Source organism: Zonotrichia albicollis, chromosome Z, assembly GCF_047830755.1.
Source record: "Zonotrichia albicollis isolate bZonAlb1 chromosome Z, bZonAlb1.hap1, whole genome shotgun sequence".
Taxonomy (NCBI): domain Eukaryota; kingdom Metazoa; phylum Chordata; class Aves; order Passeriformes; family Passerellidae; genus Zonotrichia; species Zonotrichia albicollis.
The window spans coordinates 73,784,764-73,801,762 of NC_133860.1; the positions used below are offsets into that span (position 1 = coordinate 73,784,764).

At 38.5% G+C, this 16,999-nt stretch overlaps 1 protein-coding gene across 1 annotated transcript; it reads right to left on the minus strand.

Annotated features, from left to right (window-relative positions):
- Positions 1-336: 336 nt before the first annotated feature.
- On the minus strand, positions 337-13,619 carry ZNF475 (zinc finger protein 475). Its single transcript, XM_026794439.2, has 3 exons — positions 12,731-13,619; positions 5,915-6,095; positions 337-2,697 (listed from the first exon to the last, which is right to left on the minus strand). Exons 1-3 carry the CDS (start codon positions 13,184-13,186, stop codon positions 2,546-2,548), a joined length of 789 nt encoding a protein of 262 aa, XP_026650240.2. The 5' UTR covers positions 13,187-13,619; the 3' UTR covers positions 337-2,545.
- Positions 13,620-16,999: the final 3,380 nt, after the last annotated feature.

A 16,999-nucleotide genomic window follows, 5' to 3' on the forward strand; every position in this document is an offset into this window, starting at 1 on the left:
AGTTGTGGAGGGAAGGGAATGCTACAACCCTTGAGATCTTTCCAAGGGTTGTTGGCTCCAGCTGAGCTTCTGCATGCTCTGGTCTCACCATCAGCCCTCACAGCCCAATGCTGACTTTACTCTGTGAGTGGTAAGGCTCACCATTTCCCAAATCCCACACTGAATCTAGAACTCAGCAGCAATCACCAGCTAGAGGAGACAGCTCTTAATTTGACAGATCCTCATTTCCCTTTTTAAAAGATGATATGGAAAACATACTCTAGGCTTATGGCTTCAGGAGTTCCCCTACAAGAGTATTTCTGGATAAGACACAATATACACTTAATATTGGTACTTTTTTATTGTTCACAAACATTCAGCTCATCAGACAGATTTTACTGCTTTTTGAGAAAAAATTCCAGAAACCAAAATATATCCAAGTGTAGAGCTGACAATGAAACACAGAAAACATGTTCTGGGTGAAATCTCGGACAGATTTAGAACCATCAAGACACTAAATCCAACTTTCAGAATTACACAGGGACTCCAATACATGAATTCCACCAAGAGGCAGAGCTGAATTTTTAATGGCAAACATTGCAGTGACTCTGCAAAGGCTTACTTTCTTTAAAATATGTTTTTGCTCTGGAAGTGGATGTAGTGAATCTCAATGACCCAATGAGGCAGATGTAACCAAAAAAATGCTTATTGTGTCTAAGAAAAGAAAGTATTCCAAGAAGAGCAAGAGGGGACACAAAGGTGAGATTGTATGATATCCATAATCCTCCAGTTACCAAACCACTTGTCAGTGGGCCGGCCCTTGGTGTGACCTCAGGAGCTCGCAGTATATGTTGCCAGCCAGCAGCTCCTAGGAGCCAGTCTAGCAATCACAAACTAGTGCCCCTATTCTTCTGTCCTCAGGCCACATGCCTTCTCCAAGCCAAAAGAAGGAGGGGTGGCATTGGTCCAGCTCCGACAGCACCTCTTCTTACGCTGGAGACACTAACAACAGATCTGCAGGGTTTACACAGCTTTGTTCTGTAGAACAGAAACTGAACCTTTGACTCCTGAAGATATCTATCTTCAGACTATACAATCCTCATTCCAAAGATGAAAGGGCTGCTGAGGTACCACTGATTGTTTTGGAAATTATTTTCACCAAAGAATGCTGGTACTTTTCCAGTCTGAATTAATAGCCCGCCAGGGCTGGAGTCAGGAGCATTTCTCTAATAACAGAACAAAGATATTGCTTCTTGTTTCACTTACTCCACAAATCACACAGCTTGATTGCTTGGAAAAGTTGTTGGTACCCATATTTCATTTTAGTGTGTATGAAAGCACTCGCTTCCTCTGATTTGTAAGTACAATAGTAAGTGTGAATGCTCTGAGAAAAGTCACATCAATCACATAATACACAACACACAACTCTAGGCCTTAAGCCCATACATGATGTACAGTTTCTTTCATGATATCAGGAAGCCTAGATTGCTAGTTCACAACTTGTACTGGATTTTGTCATACCTTTTGAATAACCTCACCACTTAATAAAAGGCTTCAGAGTAAGTAAAATAATAATTGCTCTCTGCTGTACCTTGTAAAAGGGAGTATTGCTTCCTTCATGTGTTTAGCCTATTCCTATACTGATGTGTATACTCATTCCTCTACACAAGGTAACAGCATTTTTCAAAATAGCACCTTCAAACACCTTCCCCATGGCTTTCTTGTATAATACCCATTCTTCCAGCCAGCACTGGCTCTGTTATGGCCACAACTGGTACAGAAGGCAGGGTGGTATTTTATGCCAGCCATCTGGCACATCATGATCATTTTGTCTTGACATTAAAATGTTTTATTTTACAAAGCTCGTGACCAAAATGTGCTTCCCTGACTTACAAATCTTTTTACATGAAGAGTTTACTGAGCTGAGGATAAATCACATGGTCAGCCTAATTCTTAAACAAAAAGAGGGCACTTCTGGGTGTTTTTTTACAAACAGCCTGTGTCTGCTTCTACCACACGAATGGATCCCTTTACATGAGAAGGTTTCACATGTAGCAGTCAAGAGCTTCATAAGATGCAGTTACACATGAATGTGAACACTGGAGTGCTTCAAACAAAAAAAACCCGCAAAAACTGAAAACCCCCAAAAAAAAAAATGAACAAACTTAAAGGAGCTACATGGTTTCTCTGGCTAGTCAAGTTCGGCTAAAGATCTTTACACCAACCAGAGAGTCTTGGAAAGAGGAGAAGCAAAATTTTGTTTCCAATGAAATAATTTTCTCTATTTGACTTTACTCTTTAGTAGCAACGGCTGATTTTTACTCTGGAGACTTTTGAAGCACATGATATCATTACACAATAAAGTTTTGGTGACCATGTCTCTCCAGATGAATTTTATTTCTCTCATGGTTTGTCTGAAAGGCATGGGTGCATGTGTGTGTATTCATGTGCACACACTTACACACACACACACAAATGCTTTATTTAGCTTAGGATAAATGTGTGTCTGTGTCTCTGTGTATGTGTGAGCAGACGTGCATTTGTATGCATGTGTGTTACATCCACTTCACTTTGCAGGTTTTGGTTTACAGGACCTCTGGTGGACAATCAGTCTGTCTGGAAGAAAAGTACGCCCGCAAACATCACATGGAACTAGCTGGGCTTGGGCACTGGTCCAGGCAGCCTCATTTAGAGCATCAAGATCGTAGAAACCTTTGGCTGGAAAATTAGAAAAAGAAAGTATCAGCTTTCATTCTGGAGACCCACATTCAACTCTTTATGGAAAATATTTTCAGGAAATACCTGTTGACTGAGCCTTTCAGTTTAACCAAACCATATTGCTTTTGCAAATGAAAAAGAAAAGAAAGAAGCAAAAGAGTAAAAAGTATATTAAAAAGACTGTTTTTTGTCCCAAGGGTTGAATTAAATTAACTTTAAACTGAATAATTTTGTATTGTATGAGAGTACAGAGAAAACATCATGCTGTGTGTTATGATCTGCATTCTCAGCTAATTATTAACATCTTTGCATAGGTACTATAATCAGCAAATTCACTTTTTGGCTTTGCTTCAAGCTCTGTTTAACAAGCATGTGTTATCTGACCATGGCTATGTGTGGGAGCATATCATACTTGAGAATATGCTCTTTGTACTGCTCTGGACAAGGGGCCCAATTTTCTTCCTGTTAGAATCCATGTAAGTTATACTTAAAAAATAGAGTAAATCTTAGATAAGCCTAAAACCTTACAGACAAAAACTACAGTACTTTAAAGCCACAACTTCCTGTGAAGTCATTGCAGTGATGCATCTATTGTCATCTAAACACTAATCCAGCCCTACCCTCAGTTATTTTCCACTGTGGGAAGAATGACTGCTCTGAAAACTCGGAAGCATTCTTCAAACACTCAGATGTGTTTTCAAGATTTAATTTGGGTAAAAAAAAAAAATCTTGTTTACTTTCATCTTGAAATGGACTTTCCTTTCAAAATGGATTTTCACATACTGTTGTTTCAAAACGATTTGCAAAAAGGCCAGTCAGGTTGCTTAATACCTGGATTTAGATCTTACGGATTTTCATTTGAAGTGCATGCACAAAAAGGTCTACAAAGTCTACATGGCTCAAATTAAAGACGTATTTGCTTCACCCTTCTTATTTGGTATGACAATATAGAAAAAGATTTTAAAATCTGTTTTTTTTTCTTTGAACTTTTAGCAGTGGACAATTTTTGAAAGAAAAGGATTTTTGCATTTAAAAATATTTCATGGTTTCTGTCATTGGCACATGATAGAGCTCTTCATTAAAGGCCCATACAATTTTAATATGAATCATATCCAGTGGTTCACATAACCACAATAAGCCTTAGATCTCTTAATATGCCTGTTCCTAATGTTCTTTTTGTTAGAAGAGCAATCAAGTAGTGTTTCTTTTCTTGGCTGAGACAAATATCCCCTCTGCTTGCAGGAAATGAATGTGTATTTTCTGTACTTTGGAAAGTTTATGGAATATTAAAAAAAAAAAAAAAGAGGAGAGGGAGAAAGAGAGATGACTTTCTCCTTGCAGGCATGTGTTAGGCATTCCACAAACAAAACACTGTGTAATGAGGGCAGTGGTTGTCTTCCTGTGGCACTTGAGTTTTCAGAAAAAGATTTATGTAAGTTATAAAAAGTTTTATGAAAGCAGTTAATATTTCTGAGCTTTTTTTGAACATTGTCTATTTCATTGAACAACAGGGGTAATCCCTCCCCCCTGAGCTAAGAAACTGTGAGACATGCAGTACATGCATGTGGTGTGAAGGTCAGTTATAGCATTTACCACATGACCAAGAGTAAGTCCTATGGAAAAAGAACAACACAGCTTATTTTCTCAAGGCCAGGAATATGAGGCAGCTGCAGGGGGAACAACAGTTTTAGCTCAAGCTACAGAACAGATCAGGCTTGCATCAGCAGGCATTTAGGGACAGATGCTGGAAGCAGGTCAGTATCCCCAGAGGAACTGTGGGCACACACCTCACAGGAGATTGGAGGCGCCTGTGATATGACTCATTGAGTAAATGAGACAACTTTCTGATTCATATCTGGGAGCCTTCTGCTAGATTGTTTTCTCAAAGAGTAGTTGTCTCTCTGCTTTCACTCCTTCAAAATAAGAATAGTGTATTTCAAAATAACCTGATTTGCCTTTTTGCATCCCCCTCTTTCACATGGAATTCTCATTGTCTCCATCTGTTTTACCACACAATGTGTAATAATTAAAAAGTGCTTAACATCTTAAAAGGCAAATACAATGAAGATGTCTTTTGAACACATCTTTTACTGTAGATTCAAGTATGCCACTTGGCATCTGTTAACCAAGTTCCGATTTTATATTACTTCAACTTTGATTATTATTTTGAACATCTGGTTAGTGTTCTCAGTGATCCTGCTCTCTTCTGCATGTCTTCTGAGGACATATTTCTTTGTACTGCTGTAAACTGATCTGGTGTATGACTCTTTCACAAGTGAGTTGTAGGAGACTTTGTCTACTTTTCCAGACATTTTGGGAAGCTGAGGGAAATTGTGGGGAATTTAAAAAAAAAAAAGAAAAAGTGTGTGTGAATTAAATGCCTGTGAGGAAGTGGTCCAAACTTGGCCCAAAGTAGTTCAGACCAGCTGGCAGGGCCAGGGAAAGCATCCAGCAAGAAAGGTGAAATAACTTTGTGGGAGTGGGAAGTCCTGGGAAGAGCTTCCAGGCAAAGCATGTATAGGAATTCCTTTACATTCTAGAGTGAACATATGACCCTCAGATACATATGACAGCCCATCTGTGGGGATGCTGGGGATCATCAGTGTTCATTGATTTGAAGAAATGGAACCTTAGGAAACAGAACCCACTGCATAAACATGTAGATTTGGCAAAAATTAATTGTTTAGTTTGTACTACATATGTATTTTTCTCCACTGTGTTTATATTACAGTGTCTCACAATGAAAGCTTCTCAGACTTGTAAATAAAAAGGCATCAATATGGGCTGTTGACTGTAGAAGAATCTGGCTGAAGTATCTATACCTATGTTGCCTGAGGATATTTTATTTTAATGATTCTGTGTCATGTCTGCACGTAATTCTTGGATGTTTTTGCTCATTTTAAGATGTGCCTGTGTTAAAAGAAGTCAAAAAGTAGTAGTGTAGCTGTGAAGCAGGTTGCTAATCTATTTGTGTTTTGATTCAGGACACATTGGCACATAGAGGGGAATGTCCCAGGAGCCATGTTCCATAGATAATGACTACTTTTACTTTCAAGACTTTATTATAAGGTTTCCTTCTGTGAAGCAGAGGGAAAGCTTAAAACAAGATCTTGACAGTACACTGGAGAACAGCAAACTGTTTACCTATTGCTTTAAAATATTTTTTTAATTCCTCACAATCTTTTGCTCATCTCTCATAATTTAGTCTGTAGCTTACCTTGCACAGTCCTGACTTCAGGTTTTTTGGGTTCTGGCCTTCTCAAGTGCTTGGGGAGGTTTTCATTCTCCTGGTGCCATTTTTTCAGGCATTGTGGCTCATGTATACTAATAGATTTTGTTCCATACTCACGGCCACATATGTAGCAAATCACTGTTGGTGGCCGTCTTATCACTTTTGCCTGCAAATAACAACCATGAAGAAAAATAAATATCGTTTTCAATATTCACTTTGAATCAGAATGACTTTGTATGGAAGCAATCATGTAGATAAGGAATGTGTTATCTGTGAAATCTGTGTAACTGTTTTTTTCAGTCTGGTTTTGTTGGGAATCAGTCCTGAGGCTTGTAAGAGATATTGCCTCATTAAGTGGGCACCTGGAACAGGCAGGTTTCTTCTGCAGATGCTGGGATGACTGATGTGTGGGACTAATCTATACTTAACTGTGTTAAGTTTCCTCTCTTTGATTTTCATACCTGAAAGTTCATGGAAATTTGTTGTGAATGTTTCTAAGTCTTCACATGCAGAAACAGCACCTCTGCTTCATCAGGTTACAATGCAACATTCATCTTAAATGGTTGAAGCCATTTTTTACTTACAAATCAGACGTAAAATGGAAAGCAGCAACAGAAGCTTCATCAGCTGAACTCTTGACGTCTAGTACAATAACAGAAAGACTCCATCTTCTACCAGCACACAGCTCAAAGCACTGTGTCCAGCCTTAGTATCTCTCTTAAGCAGGACAGCAAGGGCAGCTCTCCCAAGAGATGATTGTGGTTCTTTACCAAAACTTTTGACACAGATTAGTTATCTGGTGGAATTCTTGGTCTTCAAAGATTAAAACCAAGCCAGGATATTTCAGGATGAGGGGCAAAAAAGAAACTGCTGTTTGTTTATCCCAAAGGCCTTCCTTAGTGTAAACTTTGCCAGTGACTGCAGCAAGGGCAGAACTGGACTCTAAGCAAGTCATTGTTTCCACACTGAAGATCTGCTTTTGTTCTCAGAGGAAAACAGCTCAACAACAGAAGAAAAAGTTTCCTCAACCCCAAACCTCACAAATACATAATCTAAGGCTGAAAAGTGTATAATTACTGTGGTATTGCAGATTATGGACTCAGCTGTGTCCTTAGGCGCGTCTTGGGCTAGGCGTGGTGTCAGCACCAGCCGTGCTCAGGAAGTAGGATAAAAACATGCTGCAGAGAAGAACTCTGAGGCACACAGATGGGTCTCACAACTGCCAGCACTTCCTACACTTCTGACTGCAGAATACCAGTAAGAGATGAGCTATCCCTGCCCTCCTCAAGTTAGACGGACAGCCATGCCAGACCAAATACAGGAAACCTTTCTCACTCAAACAGGGGTGGTGGGGGTTTCATTTTTTCCTCTGCTGCTGTGTAAGACAAAGCATAACCTGTTTCCGTATTTATGACTCTTTCTGTCAGCCCATCAATGTGTTCACAAAATTCTGGGCAGCTCTTCTTGTATTTATGTTACAGTCTGAAAATGTCATTAGTGAACAATCTGCATAAGATTGCCTTCCTGTATCACACATGTAATCTCACTTACATGAAAGAAATACTACTCTATAAAGTGTATTTTTTCTGGGAAAAGTTGGACTTCATCTGGAAAGTTCTCACAGTGTCTTGAAAAGACGGGTTCTCCAAGGACATTTTCATCCTCTTGACTTACAAATGGAATTTCCTTGCTATCTTTGATAACACAGTGTTTTATATAAGCAAATTTTCTAATATATGTAAAAATACAGCCTTCTCCTATTTTTTAGATGAATACAGCAACGGCTATTTTAAAAACATCTTATAACTTTCCATTATCTAATTTCAGTTACTTCTTTACTTCAAGTTGTGAGCTAGAACTTGTCTGATTTTAAAGACTCTGGGTCCAGATACAAAGTCTTCTAAAGACACTATACATTTATTTGTAGGCTCTGGAGAGCTTTAGATAAGGAAACTACAATCTAAACTCCTGAGGTCAGAGAACTCTTTTTAGTGTGCATTCCTGCTGTGGGTATGGTTATACTATTTTAGAAATGGTTTCTTAAAAAATGCTAGGTGTAAAATCATTGGGAACACACTTTCCCCATGAGTTCTCATTAGCTGGGTTCCTGCCATTCATTTAAATAGTTACTTATTGGCTACAAACTAGGAAAGAACAATTTACTTATATTCACATTGTAGGGACTCTTCTATGGTAACAATAAGAAAAAGAAATCCTAGTGCAAATGCAGAAATTTTTTCAAGTAGAAATGTCTGTCTTTTGCAATTTCCACAATTAAAAATGGTACAGAAACAACAGGAGAAAGCAGAATTAATTAAAAGAAATCAGATCACTCTTGGGATAGAGTTTTTTTATTGCCGAAAAATACTGAGATTGACCCGTCACTACACATACAATTATATACACAAATTGTTCTCTGCACACATGTTTAAAACCTGAAAGAGATTAGCCTAACAATTGGTAGTAACAGATTTTTCTTTTTTTAACTGTGGAATCCAAGATATGATAAGCTTTACTTGGAATTTCTACAGCTGATGATATTTATCCTTCATTTCTTTTTGTTTTCAGTGTGTCTATCCCAAATATAACATCTGGAGGCCTGCAGTTTGAAACTAAACTATTTTTGGAAACTCCACAATTTTCCAACCCAAACTACTCACAGGCCAGTGGCTAGGCTGTCTGTTCACTGCTTTGTTTTTAACTTTCAAAAAGGGTTGTAGGGAAGGTCTGTTCCTGAGGATATGTGTTATTATAAAAATACCTACAAATACCTAACAGAGTAGTTAGGCTTTCCTCTGGTGTCTCAGTATTTTCTTTTTTACTCCAAGACTGCTAAGTATGTCTGCGTGACTATGAATGAAGTTATTTAGTTCAGAGGGCTATGCAACTATGTATTTTCAATAGACCTGACATTACTTAAGGTTAGCCCCAGGCTGCTGTTACGGTGTTACATGAGGTCAAATCCTTCCATACTGCACAAAGCTTTTTATTTCTTCTTAAGTACACACAATAAGACTGAATCCCAAACTTCCCTACATAAATATTTATCATCCAGGACTGCACACACCTCTTCCCTTCTTATTTGTTTAATTATCCATTTATTTTAATGGGAAGAGGGGGGGGCATCCTGCTCTGGGATGGAGCTCTTGTCATAGACTTGAACTGCCCATGGATTAGAGGCTCAGGAAAAGAATGGTGCAAGCACTTAGTAGCAGCAGTCTATTGCATGAAAGCAACCCTTTCCACACATTCCTCTCAGCCAAGTAAAAGACATTTTGCATAAGGATCACGGACAAGGTATATGGTGACTATCTCATGACTATCCAAAGCTGCACTTCACAGTCTACAACAGCACTCATGTTAGGGTCACATGCCTTGAGCAGCAAGGTAATTCTGCAAGATTATGCATAACATTAAAAATATTACTCCACTGGAAGCATGAAATATCCCATTTTGCTCCTGATGTGGTTTTTTTTAAATTGAGTATGTCAGTACAATGAATAGCGCATCTATGTACAAGCAAAGGAAGGAAGGACACATTCCCAATGATAATACTCAGTAAGCTTCATTCAAACCACCCATTCACTGTCCATTCTCATCTAACTTTCTATATTGCAAATTTATTTGTCAGTATTCTCTAGGAAGGTATTCAAAACCACTTCAATGAGGCAAAAAAAGCTCATTGACTTTCCAACTTCATTAGAATTATACTGCCCCTGAAGAAGCCTTCCCTTTACCAAGATGCTACATGGTTTTAGGCTAGAGTAAAATACAACATCAAAGTTCTTGCTACACAAATTTTAAAGATTTACATTGTGTTAAAATGCATTACAATTCAGCAAAGGAACATCAGTGAAATCTTTTCAGGTAGTTAACCAGATAAGAAGAAAACAGCAGATGGCAGCACCATCTAATAGGCTTTTAAGATCAGCATTATCTATTGTCAAAAACCCCATAACTCATATACACACAGCAAATTATTGGTGCTCACTTACACATATCACATATTTTTGTCTATGACTTGCACTAAAACAGAATCTGTGTTCTACAATAGAACATAAGACTCTGTTTTAGTGCAAGTCTGAGTTTCAGTAGCTGCAGACACCAGTTCCATTGTTTGGGGTATCACAGCAGAATCCAAAGCAGAATTTCTGAGCTGATGTGACCCTTGAGAGTCTCTAAGCAATTGCTGTTATTGTACACAGACATGATTAACTCAGATGTGTTCATTGATTCTGAGAGCGAGGACAGGTACTGGAAGAGACAGCTTACAGAGGCTGTTCAGTCTCCACCTCAAAGACATTTAATGCAGAACTGAGAAAGAGTTTGTCAGTAATGATACTGGCCTAGCTGATGCCACACTTGCTGAAGGGGAGAGAACTCCAGGGCATACAGGGAGAAGTGCTTGCAGTTGTTAAGTTAAAATGCACTTTACATGGTATACGACTAAATCAGTCAGAACTTTATTTTGAAAATAAGGAAAATCCAGGTTTTTCATTTAGGGCATCTTTTACTGCATAAATTTATTTAACGGTAGCACTAATTCTCCTAAATATATAAGGGCTGGGTGTTTTTTTTTTTTTCAGTTATTGCTTTCCTCTGATGTTCTGCTGAATCAGGACTTTACGCAAGTAATTAAATAATTCACTGTCACAGTGAGTAAGTCTGTTAGATGAGAGAGGGACTGCCTCAAATGCTTCCCAGCCAGGACCAGAACAGTAGCCATTTCACTCCACTAGTGAAGCACTATTTTATAACAGTATTAATAAGCAGCTGAGTAGCTGGTAAGGTGAGCAAAATGAAAACCATATGCTGGAAAAAGAGGAAGACTTTAGTGGAGACACAGACCTTGTCCCTGTTCATAATTAATCTGCAGTTATTCCATATGCCTAATGCTTTTCCACACCCTTCAATGTGTGTTTTACACACCTTTCAAAATGTTCAACTGGAAATGAAGATTCTCTCACAGAGAATTTAAATCTACAGGAAAGTGGCTTCCTTTGACAGCTTCTTATAAGTTGTCTGCAAGTCCAGAGGAACCCCTTGGATCACAGGATATTTCTTTCAATCTTCCCATCACATCTCTGCCTTTAATGCATAATTCTGTACTAAAGGATAGACCTCAAGAGATGTAAAATCCATTATCTCTTCCTGAGAGTCACTGTTAATAATAAAGTCCTTCAAAGTCAATTACAAACTGCAAGCTCTACAACCTCATTAGTTCTGCTGCAACTGATGAACTGTAACTGCTTGAAAGTAAATGAGGAAACCTGTTGTTCACACAGAAGGAATAACAGATTTGAACAGATTTCATTTTGGCTCTGCAGAGCTCACAGAAGTAAAAAGTGGCAATAATGTTGTTGTTCAACAAGTCAGCAGATGTGAGTGAATCCACAAGGGGAGCAGATATGTTGTGCAAGAGGGTAACTTTTTTTACAGATCACTGTTAGTGCCAAACCACACTCTAAACTTTTTTTTTATGGGACCATAATTATAGAAAATTGCCCTCACCCTCTCTTTTATAATCTACAGAATTATGTGTGATAGATTAAACTCTCTGCTTCACAGCCATGCCTTTCATTGAACAATCACCTTTAGAGCAATGACAGGTCTTTGGGAAAGAGCACAATGTGGTGTAAACAGCATCACTTTTCCTACAACTATAAATGCAGCTGTGTAGCACTTTGAACTGCTTGTGGATAATGTAAAATTTGCTGATAAAGGCAAATTTGCTAAATATATATCAACTTTCCAAAATGTATCAATCAGTGGCCTCATAGAGCATAATAACTACATTCGCCAAAATATATCAATTAGTGGCCTCATATAGCATAATAAAGAAGGACTCCTGAAGTCTTTAGTCTCATGTGAGCTAGGGTAATGCTATTATCTTAATTTTACTCAGCAGCTGGTAAACTGACATGTTACACACTTTGCCTTCTAAAGCATCTTAAGAAATGCTCTGCATAGCATTGCATTCCTTTGGTGACTGAGAGATCTAAATCCCATTTTTGAAAAAAATGTAGGCAATCAGGATTCCCGCCCGCATTAAAAAAAAAAAAAAAGGCCATTTAATTTGAACACTGGGCCTAAATTTAGGCAACTATCTTACAAAACTCCTGGCCAAAGGACAGCTTGTGCAGAAACAAATGCAAAAAAATATCCAATTTTCCAAAACTCTGTGTAGCTTTTGGATAATGTGAATCAGCTTCTTTATTCTTGGATCCTGAATCAAATTCAGTGGAAAAAAATGTGCAGTCTTATTTATTTTGTTGTTATTATACCCAGAACTGCTGCCTTTGAACATGCAGTCCTCAGTAAACTGATGTTGCATGCCAAGGTTAAGAATAACAGTAGAATATGAAAATCATGTTTTGAAGCGCTGGATGCTTGCAGGACAATGAAACATTGCATTTCATGTTAACTAAAGAAAAACACCTATCATCTCCTAAAACATATGACATCCAAACCTTGCCTGATCTGCTCAATAGAATCTCCTAGGGAACTAAATCAAGCAATTGTACCTCTTGGGGATATAACTCTTAAACTCTCAACAGAGAACCCAATTACTCCCATTCAAAAGGAAAATCAAAATAAATAGGAATAAGTAGTTTCCCTTAGTCCCTTCCCAGTATTTCCCTTTTCTTTATCTTCTATTTAGCAGAGAAAAATTTGCATGCAGTTAAAAGCTTCTTCTGAAGAAAAGTGATTTTAAATTTGACACCAAGCCAATCTCCCCTGGAGTGCCAAGCATCAAGATGCATGCACAGCCTTTCATACAGCACATGGTTAGCAATTTACCTGGTCTGACACAGCTGGTGCAGCCCTGCTTGCTCCTTGATGGGCCTCAGGTTGAATACCACTTGCTGGGCCAGGTCCAGATCTTGGTGCTTTACCAGATTTACTAGCAGCAGCACTTGGTAGCCTTGCGCCGCTGCCGCCTCCTTTGCAGCACCTTTCGTGCACAGGGAGACGGTCAGGAAAAAAGGTTCGGCCACACTTTCTACAGGGCACCAGCTGGGCTTGAGCACTATAATAAGCTGCTTCATTTTCATCTGCAAGTGTATAGGAACCAGAACCAGTAAGGACCTCAGGTTTCTTGGGCTCTGGCCTTCTAAGGTGCTTTGGTAGCTGATTGTTCTCAATACGCCACTTCTCCAGGCACTTAGGTTCATGTATAGCAATAGATTGTGACCCAAATTCTCTGCCACAGATATAGCATACCTTGAAGGGAGGTCTTCTTGGTGTTTGAGACATGTCTGAAGAATTTGACTGTTGTGATATTATTGCAGTGCCTGGTTACCTCTTCTGGGATCCAGATTCCTAGATGTACTACTTCAGGAAATATTCTGGGAAGATCTGGCACATAAGATCATGAAACTTGCACTAAAGGCAAGGTGTTAGAGATAATAGTGGCTTCTTCAGCACTTGGTAGACTACTGCAAGTTCTGTTCACATTGTTTTTCTTGGCATATGTTTCCTTGAAGAACATCACATTTCAGGAAACTTCTCTCTCTCCAACACATAAAGAGTTTGGGAAAGTCTGGTATTCAGAATGATTTTACATCTTCTTAATCCATTTTCACTAGCCAAAATATATTAGGGATTTCAAAGCTGGGACACTGAACCTTATGGCTGCTTCAGTAGAGAAGGGGATTTCTGTGTGTTATTCTTTTGTCTTTTGTTCTACACAACCCTGAAACAAATGAAATTAGTATAAATTAATAAATGCATTCTCTCTAGTTAAGGTTACCAACCACTGGTTTTATCACAAGGAACAATTAACCTTACTAATCTGTTATATTTTTAATAGCAGATAAATAACATCAAATATATTCCTATCTGCAGTGATCAGCTGAACAATGTAAATCTGAAATTCTGGTCCCAGAGGATTGTAAAATCATGAAGGACATGAAATTTGATGGGTTTGCACAAACTGAAACTGATGACATGCAAGTGGCTTGGTGTATAACCAATATGCTTTACTTTCAGTTTCTGATATTTCTGGCAGTCTTCAACGTCGATACTTAAACATCATTTCCCTGTATCCAGAGACATAAGAAAAACTCTCTCATTAGAGAGATGTCAATGTCCAATCTACAAAGGGACAGTAAGAAAGGAAAGTGTTCCCAGTCAATCTGTTGGTTGAAGGAGATAATTTAGTCCCTTAATTCAGCACTTGTGGTGTCACAAACTCTCTGACCAATCTTGATTGTCCTAGTACAAGACTTATTAATGAAATGGAGCAGGTTTCTTAATAAGGCTTACTGAGGTGCTTTGGGGGCTGAAGTACATGCTGGATGAGAGAGAAAGGGCACTGCGTTTGTTCAGTCTCCAGATATACTAAATATGTTTCAGTTTTTCAATGTTCAGTGTATCCCTGTAAACAGATAAATTTGTGCTTTATCCCTTAAATGTTCATTTCTTACAGTATTTTGGGCTGTTCCTCCAAAGACTAGAAAATATAATTCAGACCATACACATATACTGCAGAGCCTACTGTTTTAATTGCATGGTAAAAAACCAAACTAGCACATCACATAGATAGGTAACTGCCAAGGACAGTCTACTTTATCTGTGATAGAAGAAATACGTGGCTGAAGTCATGTTGCCCTTACTGAATATTCCAGACTTTATCTCAATCCTTCCAAACTTGTGGGGGATTCACAATACACATACATATCCACACTGGCCGTCTTGGTGTCTTGGTTCACTTCCCCTGCTGCAACCTGGATGCTTTTACTGCTTTTTTGCCATGTCACCATTCAAGACTCTGTTCCCACTCAACAGCCTTTTCACCCTTCTCTGTCCCACCTCTAAACCCCCGGGCTGACTTTTACTATACCCAACTGGAACGACATTGTTTTGTCATTAATTTTGAGATGACAAACTTAAACTTTGTCTGTGTTACAGAGAAGCAACTGGGCTCATTCTAGTCTCTTGCAAATATTCTAGGAGGTACCTTAAGTACAGGAGGAACAGTGAAAAAACAAGTTGTCACCAGGTTCATGTGAGTAGTCATCCTTTTGCGCAGCACACTAAGATGTTTAGACTGCTGCATTGACACTGCTTGCCTAAATACTCACAAAACTGGATATTTCTGGGACACTTGGGATACTTTCTTATTTTACAGATAATTCCTGGGAAGCTTGTATTTATTTGTAGGCAAACTGGAAAATGTGAAGACTATCAGACCCAGTCTGTGATTTGTGCTGGAACAAATCTGTGAGCAAGTATGTTGTGGCTGTTAAAAATAAAATTTTTGAGGACCATTATACTTGGCGCATTCAAAGTTAACACCTCATCCAAAACTGTATTAGATAACTGCAATCAGTTGAAAAACAGGGTGAAGTGTGTGGCTGTAGTATCCTGTCATGTCTGAAGCTATCAGGTGTATCAGGTGCACATAATATACGCTGATGGTTACAATGAACTATAGTACTGGAATTTTTAGTTCAGATATCAAAATAACAGGTTCAGCAGTATGTGAAATTTAAATGTGCAAACTAGTATTTAGGCTACTGTACTGCAAGGCTGTTTGAAAGACTGGGAGAGTTTCCAAGGAGGGTGGCCTGTTGGATGAATCCAAGTTGGGAAACAGCCAAGCTCTTTAGGAGGATGAAGGGAATGGAGAGCCAGGGAAACATTAAAGGGTCATGAAGGCAGGGGAGATAAGGGTTATTGGCAGGTCACAGGAAGGGAGCATAAGAAAGTTCAGTAACATTTCAGGGAACTTCTGAACTTTGCAAGGTCCTATTTATGTCCTATTTATTGATTTATGTAGAAAAGAAACTTTCTCATACCTGAGAGGATTCTTAAAGCAACAGTGAACACTGAACTGCCTGCCATATGAAGAATGTTAGGTGACTAAATCTGTTGCCATTAGGAATGAATCAGTCAATAAAAGATACTATAAACAATCTATTAACAATATAACCTATTGTTGGATTTCCAAGCTTGCTATTGTAAATACTTCATAAGAGAATTATGCTTCCTTGTGGGGATTACACAATTTGGTCTACATTTATTCCTGCCAACTTCACTGTTATTATTTGGAAACTTCCTATAAATTCAGTGTGAAATGAAAAGGCATATGAGCACTTCAAATCTTCTCTCAAGCTCAGTGGTAAAGATGTGAGAGTAAATCAGGACTGGGATTTAACAACTCAAAACATAAAACTTTCTTATGTTTTTAAAATGTTGCAGTATGTTTTAATAAAGCAGGAAGGCACAGTCGATCATTCATATAGCTATGGGAAAACATTTCTCTCCTCTGCAATTCCAATGAGAACAACACTTAAAAATAATTTCATGAACTGTAGTGACGTCACTTACAACTATCAGAGAAATTCAATGTAATTAAAAGCAAATTAAATACTATGTATAGTTTAGAATCACGATAAGGGCTTCGGTCAAACCAAAATAGAACAGAATGGCGAGAGCACAAGCAGCTCAATACTTCTATCATTTTCTTGTCCTGAAGTGGGAACGGGAACTCTTGCACACAGTTTTTGAACTTCACCTAATCAATTGCAACAATAACATTATTGCAACAACAGCAACCATAGCATTATTAACAACGCCAGAAATTGAAAAAACATCATTATTAACAATGCTTCCCTTATGCTGCCTTCTCTTCGCCTCGCTGTGTGATTCAACCTATAGAAGTGGAAACTTTTTCCCCGAAACAGCCTTCGTTATGTCTTGTTTCATGTCAGCGCTGGAACTTGGAAGCAAAGTTGACACATACGTTTCCTATTTCCTGTATGCAGCCCATTTCTGAAGAGCGACCCTCTCTGTTTTTCATCTCTCTTGATTCTCTCATGTAAACAATTCCTCAAAAACCATTATAAAGTCATTTTATAAGCCTGGATTCCTTGACTGAATTGAAAAAAACATACTTGTGTTAGCTGGGGGATTAAACTGGCTGTTTCCAATGAATCCGCAACACTACTGCTTTTGACTTAGCTAGAATTCCACACGGAGACCTCCCAGCTATAACAAAAACAGAGTTTACCTAATGGAAGAACACATTGCATGAAGCTTCCTACTACCAGGACATAACCACGC

Bases quoted from the DNA above. Each gene is read 5' to 3' on its own strand.
- ZNF475 (XM_026794439.2), bottom strand. From the start codon at position 13,186: ATGTCTCAAACACCAAGAAGACCTCCCTTCAAGGTATGCTATATCTGT. The intron at 6,096-12,730 runs GTAAATTGCTAA...TGTTATTTGCAG, and splicing joins CACCAGCTGTGTCAGACCAG to GCAAAAGTGATAAGACGGCC. The intron at 2,698-5,914 runs GTAAGCTACAGA...CTAATTTTCCAG, and splicing joins TGAAGTCAGGACTGTGCAAG to CCAAAGGTTTCTACGATCTT.